This window comes from Mercurialis annua, linkage group LG1-X (genome assembly GCF_937616625.2).
Source record: "Mercurialis annua linkage group LG1-X, ddMerAnnu1.2, whole genome shotgun sequence".
Taxonomy (NCBI): domain Eukaryota; kingdom Viridiplantae; phylum Streptophyta; class Magnoliopsida; order Malpighiales; family Euphorbiaceae; genus Mercurialis; species Mercurialis annua.
Window position 1 is genome coordinate 66,913,290 of NC_065570.1, and position 17,208 is coordinate 66,930,497.

Below are 17,208 nucleotides of genomic sequence, written 5' to 3' on the forward strand. Positions count from 1 at the left end.
GCTAAAATTTTCATTAAAATAACGAAAATTACATAGATGAACGGTTTTTCAACAAATTGAAAAAACCGTTCTAAGATAATGATGAGTGCTGTAAATACAGCTGTACATACAGTCATCGATAAGGGCTTTTCAAACCACCAAATGGGTCACCCAATACATTTATGGTTCAAATATTGAAATACGATCTTCAAACCGTTCTATCCTTAAAACTTCAAGCTCTTCAAGTCCCATCTTCAATCATGAAACCAAAAATTAGATCTAACAAAAAACCAAGCACAACATCAAAGCACATCTCCCAAATCTTAGATCTACAAGAACATGGATCTAAAGCTTCGAAAAAAACTATAGAATCTTGAGCGATCTAAAACTTCAGATCAAAGAATTGCGAAAGACCTTAGAAATTTATTCAACCAACTAAATCCACACAAACAAACACCTTAAATAAGATTTATTAAAAAAAAATATAGATTTATAAATAATAGTGTTATGGGCGGAGAGAAGATGATTTTCCGGTTAACCGGAAAAATCATCTTCTCCCACCCTTTAAAAGATGAAGGAAAAAAACTCTTTTGTTTTTAGAGAGAAGGGAGAGCTTTTATTTTTAGAGAGAGTGCTTGCAATAATCCAGAAACAAGCTCTTGGCTTTAGCTATATAATGATAATTAATTACATAGTAATTACAACCCTACAATTAAATAATCTTAATATATTTCCCCCACTAAAATAATGATTCACTTTACTGTGGCTCATAATCGACAAATTGCTCAAAATCATCCAAACAGAATAAGATGATGCATTACATACTTTATATCTTAAAAGAAATAAATAAAATAACATTGATATGGATGATTAGGTTCTTGTCCCATATCCAGAATAGTGTTTGTTTAATTATAAGCCCAATTTCAAATTACAATCTGCTTTCTAGCATATAGTTAGAGATTATACAAATGGCCAATTTGCTCCATAAACTTGTGATTCTAGATTAAATAACACACATTTAGTTATTTTAGTCAATTGAGAACAATAAGTTTTTTAGGTTAATGAAGGATAATATTTTTTATTTTTAGACTAATTAAGGACAAAACTAAATCATCACAGTTCATAAATTTGTTCATATTACATTATGTCCTTAATTAATACTGTCTTGGGTCAGAGTGAGTTATTTAACTATAAACCACCAGTTTAGAGTTTAAGTTGACATTTTATTCATTAAAGATTGAAGTGAGTAAAAATTGAATCAAATTGAATAATTGAATTAAATTAATAAATCAAGGTTGGTATTACAAAAAATAATAATTTATCTATTTAATTTTGAATAATTTTTTTAATTAGATTTCAATGCAAATTGAATTGAAATAATCAAACCGAACTAAAAAAATTCAATCAAATCAACTAGTTTAGTTCTATTTGAATTTTATTTTTAAAAAAAGATTAGTAATTTCTAGTAAAAAAAGAAGATTAGATGCCTCTCACAAGTTGTAAAAAAGTGAAAAATTATGAAGTGGGAAACACCATCCAAATATACAATGACCTAAAGGGTCCATGGCTCCATTTTTTGCCTCCAAAAGCAAAAAAAAAAATTAAAATGGTTAGCATCAAACTCTTCTTTTATGCAATGTATTGTATCTTTCTCTAGTCCCCATGCACCTCTCATCCCACAAAATCACACTAAGCTTGAAGACTCAATTTCTAAACTGACACTTTTGTTTTGTTTTCTTTTACTCCTTTTCTATCTGGGTCTGCTACTGCTATTTCCAATGGAGATTTCCCATTCCCTCTACTTCAACATTTTCTTCATCTTCATATTTACCACTCAAGCTACTGATCCATATTCTAATGCCCTTTTGAGCTTCAAATCTCACATTATTAATGGACACAACACTTTGTCTGACTGGTTACTGCCTTCTGTTGATAACCCATCCATGAAAATCCATGCTTGTTCTTGGTCTGGTGTCAAATGCAACAAAAATTCCACCGTTGTTATTGCTCTTGATCTTTCTTTCAAGAGACTTGCTGGGGTTTTACCTGGAAAGCATTTCAGTGTCTTCAGTGCTCAGCTTGTTGATCTCAATCTCAGTTTCAATTCATTTTCTGGGCAGCTCCCTCTTGAAATCTTTGACCTAATTAATCTCAGAAGCTTAGATTTGAGCAGGAATAACTTTTCTGGGAAGTTCCCCGCTGGGATTTCAAAGCTTGAAAACCTAGTTGTTCTTGATGCTTTCAGTAACAGCTTTTCTGGGTCATTGCCAGTTGGAATTTCTCAGCTTCAGTATCTCAAGATTCTCAATCTTGCTGGAAGTTACTTTGATGGGCCAATTCCGCCTGAATTTGGTTCTTTTCAGAGTCTTGAGTTTATTCATCTAGCAGGCAATCTACTAAATGGAAAAATTCCCACAGAATTAGGCAGACTTCAGACTGTAACCCATATGGAGATTGGCTATAATTCATATCAGAGCAGTATTCCATGGCAACTGGGTAATATGAGTGAGCTTCGATATCTTGATATAGCTGGAGCCACTCTTTCAGGCTCAATTCCAAAGGAAATTTCAAATCTCACCAAGCTTCACTCACTGTTTCTCTTCAGGAATCATCTTACTGGTTTGATTCCATGGGAGTTGGGCAAAATAGAGCCACTTACAAGCTTAGATCTTTCTGATAATCATCTTTCTGGTCCAATTCCTGAAAGTTTTTCAGAGTTGAAGAGTCTTAAGCTGTTAAGTCTCATGTATAATGAAATGAATGGTACTGTTCCTCAAGCCATTGCTCTGCTTCCTTCACTCGATACTTTACTGATATGGAATAATTTCTTTTCTGGGTCACTTCCTGAGGATTTAGGAAGGAATTCAAAGCTTAAATGGGTGGATGTTTCCACCAATAATTTCGTTGGTCGGATTCCACCGGATATTTGTGCAGGTGGTGTTTTGTTCAAGTTGATCCTGTTTTCAAATAATTTTTCAGGCAGTCTTTCGCCGTCCATTTCGAACTGTTCTTCGCTTGTTCGTATTCGAATTGAAGATAATTCTTTCTCTGGTGAGATTCCTCTGAAATTCCGTAATTTACCTGATATTGCATATGTAGATCTTTCCAGGAACCAGTTTACTGGTGGAATTCCTGCCGATATTTTTCAAGCTTCGCAGCTTGAGTATTTCAATATCTCCAATAATCCAGACCTTGGAGGTGTGATCCCAGCACAAACATGGTCTCTGCCGCATCTTCAGAATTTTTCAGCTTCAGCATGTAATATCTCAGGCGATGTTCCTATCTTTTACTCCTGCAAATCTGTTTCTGTTATTGAGTTAGACATGAACAATGTAGCTGGTAATCTTCCAAAGAGTATTTCTAATTGTCAGGTTCTTGAGAGTGTTGATTTAGCTAATAATAAGTTTACTGGAAATATACCTGAAGAGCTTGCTAGTCTTCCAGCTTTAAGTTTTGTAGACTTGTCGCATAATAATTTCACTGGTCGCATTCCAGCAAAGTTTGGCGACTCTTCAAGCTTAGTAGTTTTAAATATATCGTTTAACAATATGTCTGGTTCGATCCCCTCCAATAAGTTGTTTAGATCAATGAGTAGAAGTGCATTTTCGGGGAATCAAAACCTTTGCGGAGCACCGTTGCAGCCATGTCATGCTTCGATGGCGATATTTGGCAGCAGTGGCACCAGGAAGCTTGCTTGGGTTGTTCTGCTAAGCGCAGGGGTAGTGTTGTTCGTAGTAGCGTCAGCTTGGGGTATTGTCTTTATTCGAAGAGGAAGTAAAGGGCGATGGAAAATGGTGTCGTTCAATGGACTCCCGAGATTCAAAGCAAATGATGTTTTGAGAAGCTTTAGCTCAACAGATTCAATGGAAGAAATTCCGTCGATATCTGCTACAGTTTGCAAAGCAGTTCTACCTACAGGAATAACAGTTTCGGTTAAAAAGATCGAATTCGAAGCAAAGGGGATGAAGATGGTGACCGAATTTGTAATGCGAATGGGCAATGCAAGGCACAAAAACTTGATCAGATTATTGGGATTTTGCCACAATAAGCAACTAGCTTATCTCTTGTATGACTACTTGCCTAATGGAAATTTGGCTGAGAAAATTAATCTGAAGAGGGATTGGCCAGCCAAATACAAACTTATAATTGGCATTGCAAGGGGACTTTCCTTCATTCACCATGAATGTTATCCGGCAATTCCACATGGAGATCTGAGGTCAAGTAACATAGTTTTTGATGAAAATATGGAGCCCCATTTGGCTGATTTTGGGATTAAGTTCCTCGAAGAAATGATCAGAGACTCGTCTTCGCCAACAATTTCCATGAAAGAAACAGGTATGTGTTTCCAAATAAATGCTCTATGCCATGTGTTATTTCTTGTTTCAGATGCCCAGAACTTAGGTATATAATCTTGTTGTTGCATCAACTTGTTTTCAGAAGTCAACCTTCAATCAAAAGATTCTATATTAGTTAAAGTTAAATTTGTAGCACGGAAACAAAAACACCTAAATCGGACACAAAAACACCCAAATGAGAAATGCCGGAATGGAAATGGCAAAACTAGATTTTTTATAGAGTTTCAGAGTTTCATAAGCATTTCTGGAAATACAAATAAAACATCCAAACATAAAACCCGACGAGTTTTCGTACAACAAAGATCATTTCTCAGAAACCACATTTGTAGGAGGCAAGAACATCACGTCCTGGGAAAATTGGAAAAAGTCTAACCAATGAAGTCATTGATTGAAGGAAAGTCTCCTTGATTATATTCCTTTCAAACAAGAAAACTATCAAACTTATTTCCCTCAAAATCTCAAATTTAAGACGGAAAAAGTTTTGTGATGGAAACTGTCATCACAAAATGCTAAGACAGCACTTTCCGTCACAAATTCTAAAAAATCCGTCAAAAATTTGGCAGCCACAAATTGATAGTTTTTTGTAGTATAAGAATGACTATAATTAAGCAGTATCAGCAGTACTTGACACTTGTATTATGTTTCTTGAACAGGTGAAATATTCAACAGCAGGATAAAAGACAACCTCTATGCAGACATATACGGCTTTGGAGAGGTCATTCTTGAAATCCTGACCAACGGAAGATTGGCAAATGCAGGACGAAGCATACAGAGCAAGCCGAAAGAAGTTCTCCTAAGAGAAGTTTATAATCAGAGTGAAGCCGGTTCGTCTTCTGAATCAATACAAGAAGAGATAAAACTGGTTGTTGAAGTTGCTTTGATCTGCACAAGAAGTAGGGCAGCTGATCGGCCATCCATGGAAGATGCCTTAAAGCTTTTATCAGGGTTCAAGTCACAGAGAAAATAACAGATGATCAGAATCAGATCGTCAAACCCGAATGATTATACTGCTCATTTTTATTTTAAATGATAATTATAGATATAACAAATAGCTAGCTGATATGTAAGTGTGTTTGGAGTCTTCTCAGTAGCAAGTACCAGAAATTTTCCGCTGTAAAATATGAAAGTCCGTGTGTTGTTTTTTCATAAAGATTTAATCATAATACACAATTAGCTACTTGGTATTCCAGGTAAAATTTTCAAATTTCAATGCACTGAGACTTAGAAAACGCATGATTTCTGAGTAATTCGAGTTCATTGAGACAAAACCACAAACAGTTACAAGTCAAACCCTGCAAGTTGCAAACTATTGCATAAAGCATCTACAACACCATCAAAACTACTAAATCTATCACTCACAACATCCACATCCACACCCAACCTCTCAGCCCCAGCCGCCGTCACAGGCCCATGTGCAGCCACCACCAATTCCGGCCATCTCCGCCTCACCGTCCCCCAATCCCACCCATACTCACTCAAACTCTTCAACAATCCTTCCACTTCAGCACAACTACTAAACACCACTGCCCGTAAATTCCCCTCTTCCACCACTATACCCTCCGCGCAGGTGGGTCCCAACCACCGCGTCTCATAAGCATTAACCCTGATTGGGACCCACCCAGCATACTCCAGTTCCCGGAGAAATTCAGGAACAACCTCAGGCTCATTTAGTCCCGCAAATTGCGGGAGTAGACACAAAACCCTCCGACCGCCGCCTCCCGCTCCCAGCGATTTGACTAAACAACTTGGAGTAGCGGTGGGAGGGACTATAACTCGAACATTTTCCACATGCGAAGAAATATTGAGCAAGAATGCAGTGTCTATGAGCTCGGCGTCTTTGCCTAACGCTCCGAGAATCAGTCCGTCGTGAGAGGGAGGTAATAGAGGGGTGTTGAGTGAAATTGTGGCTTCGGAGAATGCAGAAATTGCTGTGCGGGAAGGGAAGAGAATAGCGGAGATGGGAGAAATGGCATGGGGGACGAGGTGTGAGGCGAGAGAGGAGACGGTTTGTGGAGTGGGTTGGGTGACGATGGTGGGACACCAGAGGGGATTTAGCGATTTGAGGGCGAGGAGATGAGAGAGTCTGGTGGCATAGTTTTGCGGAGTCGTGAAGGCTACTGTGGGTTTGATAGCGGCCGAGGCGGTGATGGAGTTGAGCATGGTTACTATAGTTAACATATCATCATTGCAATGCCACTGGTTATGCCAAATTGATGAATTAAGTGATAATTAGACCCCTCAACTTTCCAAGCGCTCACTGAAAAGCATAGTCCAAATGAAATTTAAACAGTTCATCAGAAACTAAAAATGTAGTTTTTCCTTCATTGTATTTTCGACCAAAAAAAAAAACTTAATCTGTACATATTTTAATTTCATGGCCAATTCAATACTAAATTTGATTTTCTAATTAATTCATATTTTTATTTGACCAGTTAGATTATATATTATTATTATAAAAAAAAATATTAACCACAATCCAATTTAATCTCTAAACATATAATTTTTATGTCTTAACATGTTTCAATAGATAGCAACAAATACTAATTTATTTGTGAATTTTATATAAAAATAAATTAGTTTTAAGAATTATTATTTATTAAAAACGGACAAGATTTTCAGATAAAAATTTCTAGAAATATTTTGCTTGTACTCTGTTTTGTCAATAAGTGATCATAATTTATTCAATGGCCAAAAATGAACAGTATGATCTTATTTGGAAAGCACATAATTCAAAAGAAACAAAGTTCAAGTTGTTTAGTCAAATGATTCAAAAGAAATAAAGTTCACACATTAAATCATAAAAATTCAGAAACTAAAGATGTAGTTTTCCTTAAATATTTGTTAAAAAAAAAAAAACACTCAAGTAAAACGCAGTGTTCCAATGGCACGTGCAAAAGGCATGCTGTACATCTCCCGCCTTCTTTTTCCCGCCAAAATCCCTAATTGCGCCACAAAACTACCGTCTTCTCAAAGAGAAAAAAAATCATCAGTTATCATTTTACAGAGAAAAACAGAGATTTGATCAAACCAAAACGATGTCGGGCTGGGACGAAGGAGCAGTGTACTACAGCGACCAAGCGCAGTTCCCGGAATCAGGCTCCGACGCCGCACCAAGCCGTCACACAATCCTCCAAAAATTTAAAGAGTTCATCAGAAACTTCGAGACAAAGAAGAATGTATTCCCGTACCGTGAAAGTCTCATCCATAGCCCTAAATCACTCCTCGTCCATTTCGAAGATCTACTTTCTTTCGACGCTGAACTTCCCTCTCTCCTCCGATCCGCTCCCGCCGATTACTTACCCTTGGTGATGATGCTGTTTGCCATTTTCTGTATTATATTTGACTATTTTCATCTGAGGTTTATTTAATATGTGCGTTTCTTGTGTAGTTTGAGACGGCGGCGTGTGAGGTGTTACAGAGTTTGAGGTTAAAGGAGCAAGCGGAGAGTGGAGAAATGAAGGAACCTGAGATCACTGAAGTTCAGATTTTATTAAGTTCCAAAGAGGATCCAGTATCTATGCGCTATTTAGGGGTTTGTTTTTCTTAAATTAGGGTTTATTTTTTCAATTGATTAGGCTGGATAGGATTCGACTTGATGTAATTAAATTGGTTTGAATTTTGTAAGTTTAGGTAAGATTTTTTATATATATATATATGCAGGCTCAGTATATTTCTAAGCTGGTGAAGATAGCCGGGATAACAATAGCTGCTTCGAGAGTTAAAGCAAAGGCAACTTATGTTAGTTTAGTTTGTAAGAATTGCCAGAGTACTAGGCAAGTTCCTTGCCGTCCTGGTCTAGGTGGTGCAATCGTGCCTCGTTCTTGTGATCATATTCCTCAGGTATATTATTCATTTTAAATCTTAGGAGTTCTTCTTTGCAATTTTGTTTGATTCTGATTATTATATGATGTTGGATTTGTTGTGTATTATATAGGCTAATGAAGAAGCATGCCCGATTGATCCTTGGATGGTGGTTCCAGATAAGAGCAAGTATGTTGATCAGCAAACACTGAAATTGCAGGAAAATCCTGAGGTATTGGTCATGGTATTACTTAATTTAATGCCGAATTTCTATTTTTCTAGAAATTATTAATGTTAATTTCAATGTTTTTTGGTTACAAGGATGTGCCTACGGGTGAGCTTCCTCGGAATATGCTTCTATCAGTGGATCGCCATCTTGTACAAAGAATTGTACCTGGAACAAGACTGACAATCATAGGAATTTATAGCATTTTTCAAGCAGCTAATTCATCAACCTCGTACGGGTCATTGCACCTTTTGCTTGGATTCCTTTATCATGACATATGTGTCGATTAATCCCTGGTTAAAGGAGTTCATTTTTTTTGTTATGTGCAGCCATAGAGGAGCAGTTGCAATTAGACAGCCTTATATTAGAGTTGTGGGAATTGAGGAAATTAACGAGGCTAGTTCTCAGGGTCATGCGGCATTCACTCAAGAAGAGGTATAAGTCATGGAAACATGTGAAAGAGAACTGGTATTTGAAACTGATTGATCCATGAAAGCACCTTAGACATGATTTTGCACGTTTAAATTGTGTCAGCTGATATGCGTTATGTAACTTGTGTTTTTGATTAGTACTACTGTACTTCCACATGCTTCCATCACCGGCAGTTTTGAAAATCTGCTTTTTTTTTGTCTGAACTCGGTATTCATTAGAGGAGAATTTGTGCATTTTCGTTTCTTGCACTACATCCTTATGGGAAACTACTACATGCAGGTAGAAGAATTTAAAAGATTTGCTTCACGGACAGATGTATATGAAGCCATATGCTCCAAGATTGCTCCCTCTATATTTGGAGAAGAACAGGTGAAAAAGGCAGTGGCTTGTCTGTTGTTTGGAGGATCAAGAAAGGTACACTGTCATCCTCAAATTTCACTCTCTATAACTTGGATAATTGTGGAACTCATTGATAACCATAGGTAATTTTCTCGCAAACACAGAATTTGCCTGATGGGGTGAAGCTAAGAGGTGACATCAACGTGTTGCTTTTGGGTGATCCATCTACTGCTAAATCACAGGTTAGTTTCACATATCATTCTTTTTTAGCTAATGGGCAATGCTAGCTTTGTTCCCCACTTGTTCTTTTCCCTTTTTGAGATATTGATGTGCACTACACTTTTGTACTGCATCTTTTTCATCATATATGGTTGAGTTGATACTGATTTATAATTACCTTGCTTGTATAGTTTCTCAAGTTTGTTGAGAAGACGGCTCCTATAGCTGTTTACACTTCTGGAAAAGGTTCCTCTGCTGCAGGTCTTACAGCCTCTGTAATACGAGATAATAGCACGGTAATTTTTTTTATCTATGGCCTGTAAAGGGTACTTAAAGCTGTATTTATTTCCTCTCCGACTTAAAAGTAAGTATTTACTTTTGCAGCGAGAATTTTATCTTGAAGGAGGAGCTATGGTTTTGGCAGACGGAGGTGTTGTTTGTATAGATGAATTTGACAAAATGAGGCCAGAGGATAGGTAACTTAAACTAGAAGTTCTCACTCTCCCATAATTCAGTTTCAGTGTTTTTAACTTTACAATTATGTGGCTCAGGGTTGCTATTCATGAAGCTATGGAGCAGCAAACTATATCCATTGCAAAAGCAGGAATAACAACTGTTCTCAATTCTAGAACATCAGTGCTGGCAGCTGCAAACCCTCCATCAGGACGCTATGATGATCTCAAGGTTAGCAGCCACATTCTGTATTTCATCTTTATCAATTTTTCAAGCATAAGTGTGGAACATGGGTAAGAAGCTAATGTGATTATTTTCTTTTCAGACAGCACAGGAAAATATTGATTTACAGACAACTATTCTCTCTAGATTTGACTTAATCTTCATTGTTAAGGATAAAAGAGACTACAATCGGGATAAGGTAATTTTAAGATTATCTTGTCAACTTGGCCCTCGAAGGAACTGCAGTATTTCTATTAGTTGCCGTTGTATTACTATTATATGAAGTTTTATGCTGGATCCTCAAGTCAAATCTTGAGAAAAATCAATACATGCTATTGTTGCTCTTTGCACTAAGGAAAAAATAAACCATTTTAATTTCGTTGGACCAAAACTATCACTGTTTCATTTATTACTGTTGTTTCCAGATGTCGTATGCTTTTCCAGCAGACTGAATCACAGTGTTCCTGTTTCAGATCATAGCTAGTCATATAATAAAGATTCATGCATCTGCTGATTCGGCTTCAGCTGATACCAGAGTTTCTAATAATGAAGAGAATTGGCTTAAGAGGTATGTCTATTGGGAAGTAACTCGTAATTATGACCTTTATGGTCCTTTTGTGATGGATTATGAGATAATAAATGACATGTGTTGCGATTGCTGCAGATATTTACAATATTGTCGAACTGAATGCCGTCCCCGTCTTTCAGAATCTGCATCCAGTAGATTGCAAAATGAGTATGTCAGATTCAGACAGGTATTATTTCTTTCCCGTGCCTACAAATTGGCTTTTTAATTTTTCTACCGGTGTTCAATACAAGAAACCTGTTGTACTGTAAATATCTCGAGTTATATGGTTAGCCCCTGAATTGTAACTGGGGAATATGGGAGTAATTTTTTTATTAAGTGGGAAGTTTATTTTTCCAAAATACAGCTCAATGAGGGTTTTAATTTTTAAAATTGAATATTATATGCTCTTGAAACCACAAAATAGAGAGAGCTCAAGAGTTTAGGACAACTGCTGTTCTTGCTGATATGGCTATTGCTATGGTGATGACTCCTGACATTTACTATGGTTACAATATTAAGTTATGATTAGTTTTCTTGCCATCCCTATTGTGCCTGCCTATTATTTCCGATCATTTAAACTTTCAATTGGTTATTTCATCAGGACATGAGAAAGCAGGCAAATGAAACTGGGGAGGCTGCTGCAGTACCTATTACTGTAAGGCAGCTAGAAGCTATCATAAGGTTGAGTGAGGCTCTTGCTAAAATGAAACTGTAAGTATTGGTGCTAAATCCGCTGCAACAAATGAATGCTTGGAATATTGTTGATGGCTTGATGTATGATGCAAATGAATTAGTTTTTTTATCTATCAACTTCCATATAGGAAGAAACATTTGACTTGACTGGAGCAATATTTTAAGGCCTGGCTCTCTTTTGCCATTTTTTGTGCATAATGATCTTTTTAAAAATCTTCTGTTCGATGAGTGATGTTCAATAATCAGGAATTAGAAACCGACTTTTTCATTTCTCGGATCAAATTGGAATTTTTGATGATATGCTAGTAATCTCACTGATTTTGATTCTCTTAAGAGGTGGCGGGATCATACTGACCAACTTCTGATTTCTTATCATGCTATTTACATGCTATTTAGACCATCGTGAAGTCTCAATTTCATTAAGCATGACATTGTTTCATCCTACTGAAGTATCGTTTAATCATGAATAAATTAATAATATAAGGTCATGAAATGGTTATTTTCCCTATGTTAAAATTCTTGTTTCTTACAGTGTTGAGATATGCCTTTAGCCTTGGGCACTATGATGTGAAAATTATCTTCCATACTTAGAGCTCATATGCCATGAAACTTCACTGCAGACTCTTCATCCTTTATGTTGCCCAGCATGTATTCAGTGTGCCCAATAAACCATTCACATTCATTCCTCTCTTGTTTAATAATAACCTTTGCCAGATGCACTTTCATATATTGATTTGTCACTGCCTTGGCATGCAATTTTAGGTCCCATGTTGCCTCTGAGGCAGATGTGGTTGAAGCAGTAAATCTTTTTAAGGTGTCGACAATCGAAGCAGCGCAGTCTGGCATAAATCAACAAGTTACCCTTACTCCCGAGATAAAGGTTTGTTAAAACCAATATATTTTTTAATCCTTCTATTCTGGACTATGCAAAGTTGTAGCTTTTTCCTGAGCTTGTCGACTTCTTTGATCCTTTTTCCTTACCAAACAGCAAGCAGAAACTCAGATAAAGAGAAGACTAGGAATTGGAATGCGCATATCTGAACGAAAGCTGATTGATGAGCTTTCTAGAATGGGAATGAATGAATCCATTGTAAGTCCTTTAGTATATGATATATTTACCGGATCTTAGATCAAAATTATTGTTTTCCTTTATATTTTAACAAATCATATTTCCTCGTAACATTTTAATTTCACACAACAGAAATACTCCTTATGAGGAATTTTAATTACCTAAAATCTAAATATCAGAGAAACAGTAATTTCAACCTAAAAAAAGTGTAGTTTATTGATATAAACCTGTTGAATCATACTATTGTGCTATATTTTTCTTGAACAAGCATAAAGATGGTCCTTGTTTAAAATTACAAAATGTAGTTGCATAAGAAGATTAAAACCAGCAATCATATTGATTTCATGAGTTGCATTTGCAGGTAAGAAGAGCTCTTGTAGTTATGTATCAAAGAGATGAAATAGAGTATAAGCATGAGCGACGCATTATCGTACGGAAACTGTAATCTATTACGAAATCTCCCGAATCGAGTGAGGAACTGGATCAAAGGTTAGTTAGTGCTTCAAGAACATGATTGTAAAATGTTTGTTCCTTGTGGTTTACTTTATAGGTCGAAGGTTAGCCTGTTTGATGAATTTGTTTATCTGTAAAATTATGGCTTTAAAAAATGTTAGGAAAAAACTGCAATTCTTGCCATTTTTCATTTAGACAGCTTAACTTCATCTTCTAGGATAATTCTTAACAAAATTTTGTTAGATGTTGTGGATGTTGATCTTGAAAAATATTTAAGCTGCTCTTATATATGGTTTATTGAATTTAAATTTGCATCTCTTACCAAAATATTCTCTAAAATCATAGAAATTAAGAATTTTTTTCTTTCCCGTTAATCAAGTAATCTTAAAAAATGATAAATGAAAAAAAAAAACAATTTAATCCTATTCTCAACAAATGATCAAGTGATTGCAGTAATTATTTATTTATTTTAAAAATACTCTTCATTGGAAAATAATCTAATATATTTTTTTACAATATTACATTCAATTTGCTAGTATTTTTTATTGATTAATTATTAAAAAATCCATAATTTCTGTAAATTTTTTTGAATAAAAAAAATCCTGAAAATAGAAATTAAAATAAAAAAATCCTTTGTTCGATTCATATTATATATACTTACAATATTACTTGTTATATTAATAGATAAGTAATTTTATCTCTTTTTAAATAATTATAAAAGTTATTTAAATATATTTATACACTTAATAAGTATATGCTATATACTTTATTTATACTTTTATGTTGGTTTATATAAATTGAAATAATAATTCAATCATATGTACAAATATCTATCCATATATAAAATCATCTTGTTTTATTTAGGTGTTATAATATGTGGCATATTCACTACATGGACCACATAGTGACTCAATTATTAGTAAAGTTGAAGGGTTCCCAATTCTTTCTAACCTATAATTGCATATCCTTTTTGACACATAATGAGTCAAAAGTTGATGTTCCAATTCATAGTTGTAGGCCCATTAGCTTTTGTGAAGGAATCGTAACAGACGAAAGGGGTGAGCAAGAACCGAACCAAACCGAAAAACCGAACCGAACCGAACCGAACTTTGTTGCTTGGCTCGGTTTTTCGGTGAAAATGGTTTGGTTCGGTTTCTATTTTACGTAAAGTTTGGTGTTCGGTGTTCGGTTTGGTTTGGGTGTTTTGAAAACCGAACCGACCAAAAAACCGAATTAACCGAACATTAATATAAAATATATATATTTTTAAAAAATAATATCCATATATACTTATATTAATGAGAATATCACAAAAATACAAGAAAAGAGTCTACCATTTTCATACTTTACAACAAAAAATAGATTTATTACATGTACACAAAAAACATTACACAAATACCACCTTGATGAGGTCAGCGAATCCTTCACCACGTGATCTCAACATTATTACTGCTTCTACAGCTATTTTATGTGCTTGGGAGTTAGAGTCAATGACTAAGTGCCACGTCTTTTCTTATGTTGCTTTCATACACAATATACCAACAAATATTCAATCTGCTCCCTAAACTTGGCCAAAAAACTAATTTAGGTTAATTTCATACAGCAACTAATTAAATATAGTCTATTAAAAATATATTTATAAATTAAATATAGTCTATTAAAAATACATATATAAATTAATTTAAAATATTTTATACAGCAACTAATTAAATATAGTCTATTAAAAATAAATAAGCACTAGAAAAATTTAATTAGTATTATTACATATATATTTAATTAACTACAATAAATAATTATGTATCAAACACATATATGTAAAAAAATGCACAGTATATAATTTAGTAAAAATGTATCTATCATATATCTATTTAAATATTTTTAAAAATATATCTATCATGTATAAATTATGTATCAGCGATGTATCTATTAAATACATTTAAAAAAATGTGCCTATCATGTTCTATATTTTTTATAGAATCTGACGATGATCTATTTGAATATATCAGATATGTATCCACTCTACAAATAATACTCCAATGATGGTAGTCCTTGAAACTATAGAACTTGACAAATCAAAAATGTATCAGCGATGTATATAATATGTATCATATATGTATCGGAGATGTATCAAATTATATGTTTGATAATTTTTCAATTTTCAACGTAATTTGATAATTTTCTTTTTAAACACGTATAAATTATGTATCAGAAATGTATCACATATGTATCTGAGATGTAACAAATATTTATCGAATATTTTGCATTTCTACTCATTTTTTCCTTTGTTCCACCTTTGACTACCGGTGAAATCATGAAAACGAACCGATCAAATATATACAAAATCATAAATATAATAATACTAATTAAAATGAACGAATTAGTTCATTTTAATTAGTATTATTACATATATGTTTATAAGATTTTCTAAATATAAAAACTAACCAATCAAATTAATTAGTTAATTCAATTAATGTATCAAATATGTATCTATCATGTATAAATTGTGTAGTAAAAATGTATTTATCATGTATAAATTATGTATCTATGATGTATTTATAAAATACATATAAATAAATGTATATATCATGCATAAATTATGTATCAAACCGATCAAATTTGTCGATTGATTTAATTGATTCGGTTAATTAAACTTCAATTTTACTACATCTCATTCACTTTCTCAATTCAAAATTTTGAAAAAGATAAATTAACATACCTAGGCGTCGTTTAACTATTTTTTTTAAAAATTATAAATCAATATTATCTAATATATTTGAAATGCATCAAATATGTATTAAAACACAAGAAAAAGTGTTTGAACGATCATATATCAAACATGTGTCGGGGATGAATAAAATATGTATCAAAAATGAATCAAAGATGTATCAGATATGTATCGAAAATATGTATGGAATATGTATCAAATATGTATCGGAGATGTATCCATCATATAAATAAAAAGAATTAGATTACAATTAAAGTCAAAAAATAAAATACATGGGGGTTGCTTGGCTGTTGAAATAATTATGAAAATATGGTAGAAAAGTTTACATTAGTCAGTTAATTCAATTAATGTACCAAATTTGTATCTATCATCTATAAATTGTGTATCAGAGATGTATTAAAAATATATTAAAAATATATTCGAATTAATGTATCAAATATGTATCTATCATGTATAAATTGTGTGTAAATATCAAACTAAACTGATCGAATTAACAACAACGATGGCAATCCTTGAATACGTATCCACGCTATAAATAATACTCCAACGATGGCAGTCCTTGAAACTATAGAACTTGACATATCAGAAATGTATTAGCGATGTATTGAATATGTATCATATATGTATCGGTGATATATCAAATTGTATGTTTGATATTTTTTCAATTTTCAACGTAATTTGACAATAGTATTTTTAAATACGTATAAATTATATATCAGAAATGTATCACATATGTATCCGAGATGTACCAAATATTTATCGAATATTTTGTATTTCTACTCATTTTTTTCCTTTCTTCCACCTTAGGCTTCCGGTCAAACCATGAAATCAAACCGATCGAATATAAATAAAACAATAAATATAATAATATTAATTAAAATGAAATAATTAGTTCATATTAATTAGTATTATTACATATATGTTTATAAGCTTTTTAAAATATAAAAACGAAACAATCGAATTATGTATCATGTTTAATATTTTTTTTATAAATATCACGTATAAATTATGTATCGAAAATGTATCACGTATGTATTCGAGATGCATTAAATATATATCGGAGATGTATCGAATATTTATAGATAAAACTGACCATATCGGCTTCGATTGAATCAAACCCGAGAACAATATCATCAAGCTTCCCTGTAATGCGAAATCAATCAAGAAACAAAATTCATTGAATTGTTAAAAGCAACTTTGGTTATCGGGAACAAAGAGGGAAGTGATGGTGGCACCATAGTTGGTGAGGTGGAGATGAATGGTTCCATTGTTGAGTTCAAAGAGCTGCTGGCTCATCTTTTTTATTGTTTGGTTGTGTTATGGTGTTTTCCTTCTTCTTTTTTTCACCTGCAATTTCAAAAAAAAAATGAAAGATGAAAGAGAAGGCAAAGGATGAAAATGACGTGGAGAAAAAGAAATTGGTAAACACATATGTGATTTGGTAGACACATGTTGTCTTGGAAAGAAGGTGGTGGTGGTTGAAAATAATAATAAAAGATGGTATTTTATGAAAGAATAATTGTAAGAAAGTAAACAAATAAATTAAAGTTGTATTATGTGAAAAAATGGGTAATTATTATGGCTTTCTTGTTATTTTCTCTATATTAATATGTATTTTGTCTTTATATCTTAATTATTGTTGATGTATGAGTTAATAATCGTTATTTAAATATA

The 17,208-nt window shown here is 33.6% G+C and overlaps 3 protein-coding genes across 3 annotated transcripts; 2 read left to right on the forward strand and 1 right to left on the reverse strand.

Annotated features, from left to right (window-relative positions):
- The first annotated feature begins 1,594 nt into the window (after positions 1-1,594).
- On the forward strand, positions 1,595-5,511 carry LOC126683060 (leucine-rich repeat receptor-like protein kinase TDR). Its single transcript, XM_050378891.2, has 2 exons — positions 1,595-4,314; positions 4,988-5,511. Exons 1-2 carry the CDS (start codon positions 1,611-1,613, stop codon positions 5,299-5,301), a joined length of 3,018 nt encoding a protein of 1,005 aa, XP_050234848.1. The 5' UTR covers positions 1,595-1,610; the 3' UTR covers positions 5,302-5,511.
- A 101-nt stretch (positions 5,512-5,612) lies between these two features.
- On the reverse strand, positions 5,613-6,494 carry LOC126675136 (uncharacterized). The gene has a single exon (XM_050369736.1). It carries the CDS (start codon positions 6,492-6,494, stop codon positions 5,613-5,615), a length of 882 nt encoding a protein of 293 aa, XP_050225693.1.
- An 803-nt stretch (positions 6,495-7,297) lies between these two features.
- Positions 7,298-13,051, forward strand: LOC126665678 (DNA replication licensing factor MCM5). The gene is made up of 18 exons (XM_050358548.2): positions 7,298-7,639; positions 7,723-7,866; positions 7,995-8,174; positions 8,269-8,367; positions 8,457-8,593; positions 8,691-8,796; positions 9,073-9,207; positions 9,297-9,374; positions 9,543-9,647; positions 9,736-9,827; positions 9,903-10,035; positions 10,130-10,225; positions 10,500-10,594; positions 10,691-10,781; positions 11,196-11,305; positions 12,050-12,167; positions 12,276-12,377; positions 12,718-13,051. The coding sequence occupies exons 1-18, from the start codon at positions 7,370-7,372 to the stop codon at positions 12,799-12,801; spliced, it is 2,175 nt and encodes a 724-aa protein (XP_050214505.1). The 5' UTR covers positions 7,298-7,369; the 3' UTR covers positions 12,802-13,051.
- Positions 13,052-17,208: the final 4,157 nt, after the last annotated feature.